This window comes from Astatotilapia calliptera, chromosome 19 (genome assembly GCF_964374335.1).
Source record: "Astatotilapia calliptera chromosome 19, fAstCal68.1, whole genome shotgun sequence".
Taxonomy (NCBI): Eukaryota; Metazoa; Chordata; class Actinopteri; order Cichliformes; family Cichlidae; genus Astatotilapia; species Astatotilapia calliptera.
The window spans coordinates 31,425,824-31,438,503 of NC_137440.1; the positions used below are offsets into that span (position 1 = coordinate 31,425,824).

Below are 12,680 nucleotides of genomic sequence, written 5' to 3' on the forward strand. Positions count from 1 at the left end.
GTTCGTGTTACGGTGGCTGGCTACTCATTACTTTTCTCCTACGCTGCTATCAGCTGCGCCTACCGTGTCCAGAGAAGTAGCAGCCCTCAGGTCAGGGAGGAAGCCAACTTCAAGCAGGTGAAGCAGAAAGCTCTGGGCTTCCACGCCATACACTCTGTCTAAAAACAGCACCATGGGGGCCTTGTGGTCCGGACAGAAGCTCGCCGACATGTCCGGCTCTGTCACTGACCCATCTAGGAGTTTGAAGCAGACATAACAAAGAGGAGTTTTGTGATCCACGCAAGCATGAAGCAGTGAAATACCCAGGGAACAGCATGCACTTCATAATGGAAAGTCTTTTCTAATTAGGAGAGCCATGCGTATTCATTAGGCCGCACGCACGCAGCAGTTTTTCTGGACCCTTGACTCGTTGTCTTGGTTCTTGGCCTGCTGACAAAGCTTGTGTGGCAATGCTCACAGCAGCAAATTTAAGAGGCGAGTCTTGCCATGCTTAAGCAGATCAATCAATAGAGCAAGACAGCCCGCTATAGAAATGATCTGGCTCACTCAGAGCCACGGCAGCATGCGGTAAAGCATCGCGCTGATTAAAAAGGCATGAGCAGTGAAATCGATAACTTTCCGCCTTGCACTGAACGTGCATAGTTTGGGAATCGCTGTGTGTGACATGCTGTAACATGCACATGCTCACATGTCACGTTGTTAGCCAGTACCTTTGTTAGTAATGGGCATTTTGAGCGGTATGCTAATGATTCCCACGAGGTCCTCAGTAGGCACCAGAGAGCGCAGGATAGCACGAATGCGCAGAGCTTCGCCTTTCCCTTTGTTGATGAGCTTTAGGCGGGAAAAGCAAGTGAATCAGAGGAAAATACAACAAAGCAATTCCATGAAAAACAACCTGTGACACTTTCTAAGAAACTTACATGCATCTCAGGGGCACAACGTCCTAACAGGTCGATGAGAGCAGAGTAGAACGACATGATGGCATTGCCCATGTGGACCACCTCCTCTTCATCGTCACCATCACCAGACCTAACAGTGGGAAAAGAGCAGAAACATTTTTAAGGGCATTGAAGCAAAGACACAAATCAACAGGGGCTGGTTAAAGCAGTTAATCTGAAGGCTAAGGCCTTGGCATTGATTTTACAAGATTTGCTTGATTTTTATGGCTTACACATCAGAGCTAACTCCCTGGACGGAGCCTGGGAGGTCCAAAGCGGGCGTCTCAGAGATCTTAATAGCTTCCTTCATGGCAGCCAGGAGACCGTTCCCTCCCTCTCCTCTCAGAGCAGGTCCGAAACACTCCGGACGACGGATCAGCAGCTTCACCACAACGCTCGAGTTCTCCTCCACACTCTCGCCTGCAACACGAACATATATGGATACGTGCAAGAATAGAGATGCTCGCCATTCAGCATGAGTAGACAACATCTGAGTAGACTTCGCCTTAAGCAAGTGACGGCAGTTCTTTTGAATCTCTGCTACGTTTCTCTGTGCGTTTAAAGAGAGGAGCGGCACAAGAATAAACAGACAGAACAAGTGAGAGATGAAATCAGGGAGAAACCAATAAATGCAGACATACCGTTCACAAAGACAGCAAACCGCAAGAAGGACAGATAGCGCTCTCCCTCAATGGGGTTCCAGCCAATGTCTGGATAACCTTTAGCCAGAAGCATTGGACAACTCTGAAGACCACAGCCAGCCAAGTAGGTGACCACCTAAAGATACATTACACACATCATGTAGCTCAAATAATCTGTGCATTCCCTCCCTGGTGGTCTTACCGTAGGTATCTCTTTCTTAATATGCATGTATAGGTCCTCAAGTCCAAACTGTCTTTCTCTCTGAATCAAGCAGGAAGACTACACAGTGACTTAAACTCACCTTGTCCAGGTCAGGTTCTTCAAGTGCCAGAGCCAGCCCGTTATTGTCCATCACTGAGGAAGCAGCCACATCTAGCGGAGTGGAGCCCCTCATAGCTGGCGAAGCTGCAACACAATCCACCCACACAGGCTCAGATAGTTAGTGTCATTTTTGTTGTGTCTTACTGTTCAGACAGCTACCCTGTGCCCACGTGTGCTTTTCAAAATAATGTGTAAACAGCAGGGGGTGCTATTTCCACTTTTTAAAATGTAACAGGAAGCTAACCTGCCTTAGTTTTAGGGTTCTTACCAGTTTGCACTGAACAATTCAGTCATACTAGGACATAACATAGCACTGTACATTATTTATATCACAGCTTGTTTGATTTCACAAGAGTTGTTTCCTTTTTAGCTTTTTTTCCCCGTAGTACTAAATAACCTGCTGTAACCTATGAGCAATAAGTGAAGTCGTTCATGCGAACAAACACACACACATAAGTTCAATGAGTTGTTAGTTCATACAGCTCAGCTTTCACATATCCTCTGGCTGAAATGAAAGAGGCCTTTGGCTCCTTTCAGAGAATTCGACAGCCACGTAGCTACTTTAAGCTGTTCCCTTATTCACAAAGGGGTCGCCACAGTGGTCAGGTCAGCTTGTTTCTGATTGGCAGATTGTTTTCTTATATTCTTCCTGATGCAACTAGGAAGGGATGTGTGTCTCCTCCTGGTATTTGCCAAAAAGCGATAGCGGGAATTTAAACTGGCATAAGTCACTTGATAAAGAATATAAATAATTGATATTAAGTTATTTTGAGCCAGAAAGAATATTCCTGTCAGAAGCTGCAAACGGTTTTTGGCTGAGTGACTGTTATCTATACAGTTATCATTTTTCTATCAGAAAAATGTAACAAATATGACATCCCAGTTTTATAAATATACTTTAAGTGACCAAAAAGGACAACATTGATTATAATGTGGGAACCATAATGTAGAGTCATAAAGTCATACATCACGTAATGCTCACATATTAGATTAGATTAGATTTTATATATGACCCCTTCATTAATCCGGTTCACTAGTGTATTTACCAATATAAATAAAGTTAATCAATATTTAAAAAGCACAGAAATGTCAGAAATGACTTTTTGCCACAACACTGGGACCAAACCGGAGGATTTTTCACTTGTTACACGAATGTGTAAACCACTACACTCCTGTTCTAAACATGGCTGTACCCACCTAGGCCCACGCTGCTGTTCTCCAGTAGGTAACTGAGGTGGTCAAACATGGCCTTCTGATTCTGACGGCTGATCCGGCAGAAGTAGCACAGGAAGCGACAACAGCTGGCCACCATCTTGGGAAAGGCAATTTCCTGAAGGGTAGGATAAAACAGAGCCTAAGAGGCTCAAATGTCTTCACTTGGATATTAATAAGAGTAAACTGCATCTTTTAAAGTTTTGAAATGACTGCAGGCAGCAGCCATGCTTTTATGAGTGGACATGACTACTTTTATCCCTGGATACAGAAGTGTCCCTCGAAAAGCAGCTGATCATAAGTGGTTTTGGAGAAACTGTTGCTTCACTCTGGGGAACTGAGTTTACAGTAATGACTTCCTTCATGCGTGTTACTCTAAACTCCCCCCGCATGTCTCGGCTTCTAATTGATGCGTAAAAGGCCTGACATCGTCACACGCTGCCAGCAAGCCAGCCCGATTCAGTCTGCCCTTTCTGCCCTTCTGCGTAGTCAGGACCACGTCCTCATTAATGCAAACCTGCTCTGTGACCATGCTTTACACACAAAGGAAAGCATGCAAGACTGGATTAAAACACAGTTTCTGCTGAGATGGTGCTACAGACTCCATGTGGGTAAAGCAGAAGATGTTAAACCTGGGACTTGTCTCCTCCGAGGACATTGACCATGACCTCCATGACAGTCTCGTGCATGCCCAGTATTCTCATCAGGTTCGGGTGCTGGTAGAAGACCTTGTTGTTCATAATGTCACTAAAAAGCACATGAAAAGAAGCAAACGTTGAATATTTAGGTGTTTGCTGAAAGAAAAAAAAAACAGTTTTTCTATCTAAATCAGTTCCATACGAGTCGAATGACCTACCCCAGTCCATCAATCATGAGCTTTTCCTCCTCCTTTCCCATTCGAACTGACAGCAGAGACCTGATCTGGCCCAGGGAGGCCAAGAGGTTGATGGTGTCCTGGACCGAGGCAGCGCTGATGGTGTACGTCTTCCTCATGGCTCGGAGGAGCTCTCCAACGCTGTCGTACTGCCTCCTCAGCAGGCTGAACATTTTGCGAACAAGTTCAGGGTCCTGGATGTGACACTCCTGGGACCAGCTGACCATGGTCTGAGAGATAAGCTCTTTCAGATTGGCTGGAAATAAACACGAGCAAAGACGACTCAGTTTCCTTTTATTAAACAAGCTGATTGCCTCGTATTAAACAGCAAAGCAGAGAAAGGCTCGCCGTGGCAGAAGCGCTCGCTGTATCGTTTCGACATCCTTATTGTACATCACGGGCCTTGAAAGGAACATTGACTTTGACCCTCTTCCCATTAGCTGGGGTCACAACAAGAGGCACTTAACATACAGTAGGCACACATTAATGCACAAATTCCCTCCATTAACCTGCCTACTTGACAGCGTGCTTTCTTTTTCACAACTGACGCTTGAATATTGAACAAAAGAACTTGCTCCATGTGGCAAATAAGACCTTAAGAACAGAAAGAAGAAAGAAAAAAGACGGCAACATCGAAGTCTTCACGTGGCTTTAAAAAACAACAACAAAAAACTGGATGCTTGTGTCACATGAGCTAATCTTTGAAAAATATTAGTTTATGCCAAAGCCACACTTTCAGTGGGGCAGAAAGATCCACTGTTATGTAAAGAATAAAGAAGGAAACAGGATATGGTTTTAATAGTTCTTTGCGGTTAAAAGGAAACATTTGTTTGGACAGCTCATATGTGGGTTACTCTTAAGGCTTCATTAAAACTGGATCAATAGAGTGTGTGGGTTTGTTTTTTTATGGTTATGAACACACAAAGGATGGAAAAAACATCAATTAAACAGTCCGGTACCATAAACGATGGAGTCATTAACACACAGTTGATTTCCTTAACAGTACTGCAATTAGGTGATTGCGTTTTTAAGACCACGTGTCTGTTTGGTTGATTGGTTCTCTTGGTTTTCAAAAGACTGTTTGACAGCAGACTGTCAGTCAGTGCACGGGTGTGCGTCTGTGGTTTTTTGTGAGATGGGCGGGAAGCCAGCAGGATGGCACCAGTAACAGATCCTGCTGCCGAGAGCTGCGTGGGTGTCAGAGAAAGGGCAGATGCAAAAGCTCGAGATTAAGAAGCGACATTTTTTTTCCTCTCTCAGCAAGCACCTGACTCGCACTCTGTCACACTATCAAACACAGTCACTGCCTGCTTTGCTGTTAAATATACTGCTCTCCCACTTTCTCCCTTACTACGCCCCAGTAAAGAAAGCTGGACTATCCAGAGTCACAGTGACGGAAACACACACACACACACAGATCTCCTCATATCTGACCATTAAATGCTCCTACTGGATAAACTAAACCAAACAGCTTCTGTGCTCCTTTTACTTCATTCTTATGAAATAATGGTTGAGACAGTGGAGCCATCTGTATCTTCAGGGACTCCAGGAGAGAAAGAGAGATGACGTGATGAAGAGCAGTTACAGCCTGAATCGCAGCACCAAAATTTAATAGGTGTCTTCTTCACTTGGTGTCCTACTACTTCCTTGGAGCCTAAACCCACTTAAAAGGAAACACACCAACAAATGACAAACCGTAGACACTAAAGCACACTAAACCTTTTTTGCGCCACGGACCGGTTTATGTCCGACAATATTTTCACGGAGCGGCCTTTAAGGTGTCGCGGATAAATACAACAAAATAAAACCAGTACTGGTACCAAAAAAAAAAGATTTATTCATAACACACGGGTAAAGACCCCGGGAAACCGAGTTAACGTTAAAAAACGATAAATTTCACACCCGAGCCTCAACTCTCGCAGCCCGGTACCAAATGACTCATGGACCAGTAACGGTCCAGGGGTTGGAGACTGCTGCACTAAAGCATATATCTAGTTTTAAACGTTATCTACAATCCCAGACACATAATATACACAACAACATTAAAACCACTTACAGGTGAGGTGAATAAAAAGTATTGTTTCTTTGCAGTGCAACACTCTGCTGGGATTCATGTGAATGTTACTTTGAAAAGTATCAGTCAACTACAGATTGTTTTAAACACATCACACAAGCATCCATGGTCATTTAAATCCCCAGTGGATATCACAAAATAGCCCAAGAGGTTCTGTGGAAATGCAGCTGATCATCTGGAAGGTTATTGTGGCTTATCAGTGTATGATAAAAGGACAGAACAAAGCACGAGCCAGCTCAGTTTTGTATTAACTGCACAAAGAGGGACGATAACAGGGATGAGGACAACGGTCAGTTGGTCCACAACTTTGGTCCACACTAAAATCATTCAGCAACGACACCAGTGGATCGAATCTTTTTTTCTTGTGCCATTTGAATATCCTAACATCTAGGAAAACCGTGCTTGGTATACCATTTAAGAGATCTATCATATTTGTATATGTGATTTGTCTGTGGCACTTTCATGATGTTTCAAGATATTTTGAACACAGGATGATTATTTGGGCAGGTTACAGTATGGTCACCATTAGAGAGGTGAAGTAGGGATGCTTTAGGGCTGGCCTAAGTGTGCAATTTGTCTTTAAGCACAAAATATCCAACTCTAAACAGAACTTTGCCCAGTTAAATAAGAACTTGTGGTCACTCACATTCAGTGGTGGTCCCTGATCCCTGAGAGAGGCAATTAGACACATCTCGCAGTTGCACTCTTGCGGCACACCCGTTATTTGGACCTGCTACTGAAACGTTTGTGTTGCTATGTTTGTGCTCGATCTCATGCAGTCTGCACGTGTCTGTGAGTTTAATCAGGTTAAGCATTGAGTTTTATCGCTGACGATTTTGGATTTTTTTCCCCCTTCGTTTCCCCGCTCTCATCTCCCGGAGCGGCTGACACAGGATCCTCTTCACTCTGAAGCCTCTCTGCTCCACCAGGCTGCATATTTCCATAATGAAATTGAAGGGAAATTGAAATGGAAATGACTGCTACCCAGTGAATCAGTCCACGTGGCAGCGGCAGACTGAGGGCGCTAGAAGTGCAATACAGAAACATCTCCTGTTAATTCTGCCCTCTCTTTTGTGCCAGGAACACAAAGAGAGACACAGAGGTTGTACAGAAAGAGGTGAACAAGGCCATGAACGAGCAAAATGTAGCAGGGACTAAATGTACAAGGCGTGAGCTCAGCACTTGTGCTTTTATGGGAAAACAACAACAACAAACCAAACCAGTTCCATGTCTTGCTCAAGGACACCTTTTTTTCTTGTTGTTGGACAGCTTGACTATGAAGTAACACATCCTAAGAGTAAACTGCTTCCACTTGTGATTCGGTATGCTTCTGCAGTCATATTCCTCAAATTTGTTGTTCCCCTGCTCACTAATTAACTTTTAATCCGCATCATCGTTAGCTCTTAACCACGTTCAGGTGTAACGATACAGTAGGCACAGCTCCATCATTCATGCAGTGCAATGAAAGCGGTGATTTCCTCACAGGGTGCAGCTTGCTCCATCCTCGTGGGCTCCTCTGCTTTGTGCGCCTGGCCTTTGATCCTGTTCACCAGCATAAGGAGGCGACCTTTAATCGATGTATCCTGCTCGTCTTCATCTTCCTCCATAGGGATTCCTGCATTACACAGAGAGAAAAAACAACCACAATGTGCATGATGCGCAGGACAACTCTCCCTCTTCTTATTTCTTAGCAATTTAAAGTTTCTTTGTTTTTTTTGCGCAGGTGAGGCCGCCATTAGATCGGCAGCACCACGGAAGGGAGGGCGATTCAATTATTTATCAAAACATCAAGATGTCAGAGAAATTGCGGAAGCAGCGAACGTTCAAATCTTCTGCCTTGGCAGAAAGCGCTGCAGAGAGAGAGGAAGAAACATCTCATGAAGTACAGGCACAATTTTGCTGATGGCGACGCAACGGCAGCTAACAGTGCCAAGAAATATGTGCACGTAAAGCATTTTTCATAAGGATGTTTGTTTTGTTTATTATTCTTACATTATCAGCCATAATGCCGGCTTGTGCTGCCTCGGTAAAATAACTGTAATGAATTCTAAAAGCAATCAGGGAAATGTAACATTGCTGCATCATGTTGCAAAATGATGATATATGTGTTGTAATAAACATAAACAGTTTAGCATTGCGGTTCATAATGTTTTTTGCAAGAGCTGCATCTCACCACAGTGGAGCTGCAGCTGATTATGAAAATCATAGAGTTCCTCCTGGATGTCTGCAGGGCACGGGCAGTCCTCTCCCATACTGAAGTTCAGCAGCATGTTGATCTAAAATGTGGGAAAATGTTCAAATTAGATGCATAGAGATACAAAAAAATGCATAGTTAGTTATTTTTATTTAATTTAATAACTGTACAGTACTCTGTTTATAGTAACCATTGTCCTTAATGTAAATAAGTAAGAAAAATTGTGTATGTTTCTGTTCCGTGTCCTGTTTGTTGTATATGTGTCTTTCTGGCTGCTGTTACAACCAAATTTCCCCTTGTGGGACAATTAAAGGATTATTCTATTCTATTCTATTCTATATACAAATTACTGTAGTACATTGTGCAGGGCTGGAGACTATCCCAGCTTTGTTATAATGTTGTTATTGCAGGAATCACAGAGAAAAAACGCAGCTCGAGTGGCTAATTCTCTCTCTGCGCTAACAGGCCGAAGGACACCATGACAAGCCATTAAACGAGCTGTGCTGCACTGAATTCTGTCTGCAGCCGTGACCTTAAAGAAATGCTCTATGTATGTGCACTCTTGTGCAGATGAGTGTGCCCTCCCGGGGAAGCAATGCCATCAAACCAAGACCAAGAGGAATGAATTTGCCTTGAAGCTTTGCTCGCACACTCTCACATATAGACAAAGAAGAGAGCTTTATGAAACATTAGGAGCCAGAAGCAGCTCTGGTTCTCTCTGGGCTAAAAGAGGCAGAAAGAACTGAACCAAAATCTACATTAATCTCAAATTAGTCACGTATTCAGACAACAACGGTACTGACCAATCAGTTGAAGCCATGAGCCTGCAGGTTTTCCGTATACTGAGTTATTACAGAGTCACATATTCTTTTTTTATTCTTTCTCTAAATGATGCACAATTACTGCCATTTACCCTCTGCAGCTATTTTGCACACTTGCGTCACACGAGCGTCACTACGATCACTCGGGAGATATGCGCACTGTCAGAAATCCATTAGCAGAGATACACAACTGCCGGGGTAAAGCTGTCACGAGGGAGCCCCGGCACAGATGAAAAGTGGTGCTGTGGTGGAGAAGCGCAATACATCACCTCTTTTTTAATGCTTTAACGTAAAAATGGAATAATCTGGTGAGTGTCGGGTTTTAAAATTTGGTAAACAGTCTCAATTGAACACAAATGAAGGTAAAATGTGAAAAATTAAACACACCCTTATTGTTTCCTTTGGGATTAGGAGGGTTAGTGGCAGCTAGGTGCTGTTAATCAAACACACTCAACTCATTGATCATCAGTAGGCAGATGTTTACTAGTCTGGAGATTTCAGGTGTGTGTTAACACAATGCCTTAGACCACCAATGGTCTTAGAGAAGCAATAGCCAATAGCCACGAGGCTATTTCCAAACAGTTTGAAGTCAATCACTCTGCAGTGATTAAGATTATTCAGTAGCAGCAAACATTCAAGACATCCAAGAAAATTGAGCCCAATTTCAGATGTGCAATGCTCACAGAAGGCCTTGTGGTAAATGTTCAATTTCATGACACTATAAATACAAAAAGACTGAACAAGTAAGGGTTGTTTGGAAGAGCTGCAAGAAGAAAGCCATTTCTCTCTACAAAGAACAAATCAGGAGAATACTTTTGTGATTTCTATGCACTGTGTATCATTGAGATGTTTGGCCATATTGCACAGTGCCAAATGAAACACAGCATATCAGCACATAACAGCTCTTACCACTTGTCAAGCATGGCGGTGGAGGGAGATGATTTGGCTTTTGTTTTGCAGCTACAGAAATTGTGTAGCTGGAAAAAGTCTATGAACTCTGTACTGAAGTATTTGAAAGTCAAATGTGAGGCCGTCTCTCCAACAGCTAAAGCTTGTACAAATTTTTTGTCATACAGCAGGATAACAATCCCAAACACAGCAGTAAATCTACAGCAGAATGGCTGTAAAAGATAATCATCTAAACTGGAACAGGCCAGTCAGTGATCGAAATGCTGCATTTTACTTCCTACTTTGGGATCCGCTGGCTTAGACCCGGCGTGCTTCTTCTCACCTGTTCTTGAGGCGGTGATCTGAACTCTTTGGTCTTCTTCGCTGTAACAGCAGCAGACATATTGAGGGCCAGCATCAGCTCATTGTAGCGGAACTTCTGGTTGTACTGCAGCTTGGACACGAAGCTGTCAGAAAAGGACACAATGGCCTCGATACGGTGCTTCAGTTCGCAGTCACAGAAATAGTGAAGCAGCTCGCACATCTGGAGAGGAGGCACACAAACAGGTGTTAGTTATCAAGAATGACAGAAACATATCGAAATGCCTTATGGCTTCACATTATCCCACTTGTTAAAGAGAGATATTTACTCGTGAGATCATTTGTTCGATACGAGACGGAGCTATTTCATGTTTGGCTGATCTCTGAACGGGCCTATTACATTAGAGCAGTTACGGAGCATTTGAGAGGACAGCTGTGTGGTTAGTTCGTAGCTGTGGATTGTCACTTTAAGATTACAATGTGCATCGATTTCACATGTTTTGGTTATTTTTATTTGTCTGTTGTGTATACAATTGTGTGTGTTTTCACGATCACCTGTCGTTTAACCGGCTCTGGCAGCCTCTTCTCCAGCAGTCCTTCCATTGGCTGTTGAGCCTCTTTGATTGCCTCTTCTTCTCCAGCTTCCACCGCCTTTTCCTCTGCCCCTGTTAGTCCCTCTTTGTCTGTGGCCCCCGTGGCTCCCTCCTCTCTTGCCTCTTTGAAGACGTTCGGGTCAATGAGCAGTAAAATCTTACGAACGTCCTCGCTTCCTAACACACCCATCGTCAGCAAGGTGCTAATGAGCTTCAGGATTGGAACAAACTGGTGCTCCACGCATCCTCCGACAGGATCTCGGATGTGGTGCCCTCCGCTTTGAACAGCCTCTGTCAACATCGAAATCGCTTTCTCCTTCAGTGCATCCAGTGGGATTTGGGGACTGTACAGATGCTCCCGTTTGGTGCTGATGAAGCACGGTGGGGTAAAGTTTAGGCGTGGTTTCAGGGAGGTGCTAAGCCCCACCCCAGGCGGGAGGTGCTTTTTAGAAGCATCAGAAAAGAGACGAATGGAGCGTGTCTCGGCCGTGACAGGAATGACGAACTCATCTTTCATCATGAGTCGTGCCTCTTTGGCTGTCTCCAGGTGGGTGCTAATCAGAACATTGTAGAAGCCCTCGCGTAACGTGCCAGACAGGTACTGATTGTCGATGGTGTACAAGAGCTGTGATTGGTCCAGGTGGCTGCAAAGGGCGTGGGCCACACGAGTGTTTCCCAGAGCGCAGAGGGCACAGTACAGTTTCAAGGTGTGATAGTGGAACTTCTTCATGTCCTCCTGCTCCGAGAGCTCCATGACGTCAACGCACCTTTCATTAAAAAGAGCAAGAGTTAGCAGAATTCATGATGGTTCATAACACGAATTTTGTGATCTAGTCTACTTGGTGGTCAGGGAGAAACTTTAAAAACTCATATTTTTCTATCTTGGGGATTTTTTTCAAGCCAGTAAGTTGCTTTTTACATGTGACAGCATCCAATGTGAAATTCTCAAGCAGCATCCTCTAGAACTAAAAAGTAAAGCCAGTTCAGTGCAGTTGGACTTGAAATGGTCATTAAAGATGTCTCCATAATGCTGGGCAGACACTGTGCGATTTTTGGCCCATTTTGAGTCGTGCAACCGTTTTGGCGATCGGCCCGATTTTGGCCTTCATCGTGCGTCGTGCATCGTGTAGTATACGTGGGGTAACGAGACGCGATTGACACCTCACGACCAGCTCCCGATCATCAATCGCTTGGTCGCGAGGATTTCAAACCTGTTTGAAATCCTCGCGACCGTCGTGAGGGTGTCACCGCAGTTTGTCACACTGCGCACACGCAAACACAAATGTCGGTGAAAAAGACGGCGCAGCGCGGCTGTGCAGCGTGTGATCTGGACACAAGCGATGGAGGCACAACTTGTAGAACTTTGGCTCATCCGAGCCTTTTCGATGTGGCCTCACAAAATGATCACGACCACAACAACCGTGAAAATAGTTGGATCTACACTGCTGCTCAATCACAGCTGCCTGATCATGTTTTTCATTAGCAATTTAGCAAAGCTGATGGTGGTGGTGTGTCTGTGTGAGTGAAAGACGGAGAGAGCGAGCGACAGAATTTCTGTTATAACCTTCATTTTTATGGACGCACAGTGTGAGCACTCGGGTCGCATCAGAGCATCGGGCCGTATAGTGTGAGACCTGCATCGTGACCTATGAACTTCTAACCCCTGCGAGTCAATCGTGCAGTTTGAGCAGGAGCTGAATAACGTGACTGAAAAAATCACACATTGTCTGCCCAGCATTGGTGAGTGACTCTCAATAAAACCCAGTCTTAAAGTGTCCAACGTTACCATGGAAGGTTTACAA

General features: G+C 44.3%; 1 protein-coding gene across 1 annotated transcript in view; it reads right to left on the reverse strand.

The window, feature by feature from the left end:
* Window positions 1-12,680, reverse strand: part of LOC113012390 (ryanodine receptor 3) — a 108,622-nt gene that overhangs the window by 34,243 nt on the left and 61,699 nt on the right. Inside the window, exons 37-49 of the mRNA XM_080293840.1 lie at window positions 10,841-11,645; window positions 10,308-10,508; window positions 8,235-8,337; window positions 7,545-7,676; window positions 3,970-4,243; window positions 3,746-3,860; window positions 3,099-3,231; window positions 1,882-1,985; window positions 1,580-1,715; window positions 1,172-1,358; window positions 921-1,029; window positions 711-831; window positions 64-233 (exon numbers count right to left, since the gene is read on the reverse strand). Of these exons, the coding sequence (XP_080149966.1) occupies window positions 64-233; window positions 711-831; window positions 921-1,029; window positions 1,172-1,358; window positions 1,580-1,715; window positions 1,882-1,985; window positions 3,099-3,231; window positions 3,746-3,860; window positions 3,970-4,243; window positions 7,545-7,676; window positions 8,235-8,337; window positions 10,308-10,508; window positions 10,841-11,645 (2,590 nt within the window). The remainder of the gene's footprint in view (window positions 1-63; window positions 234-710; window positions 832-920; window positions 1,030-1,171; window positions 1,359-1,579; window positions 1,716-1,881; window positions 1,986-3,098; window positions 3,232-3,745; window positions 3,861-3,969; window positions 4,244-7,544; window positions 7,677-8,234; window positions 8,338-10,307; window positions 10,509-10,840; window positions 11,646-12,680) is intronic.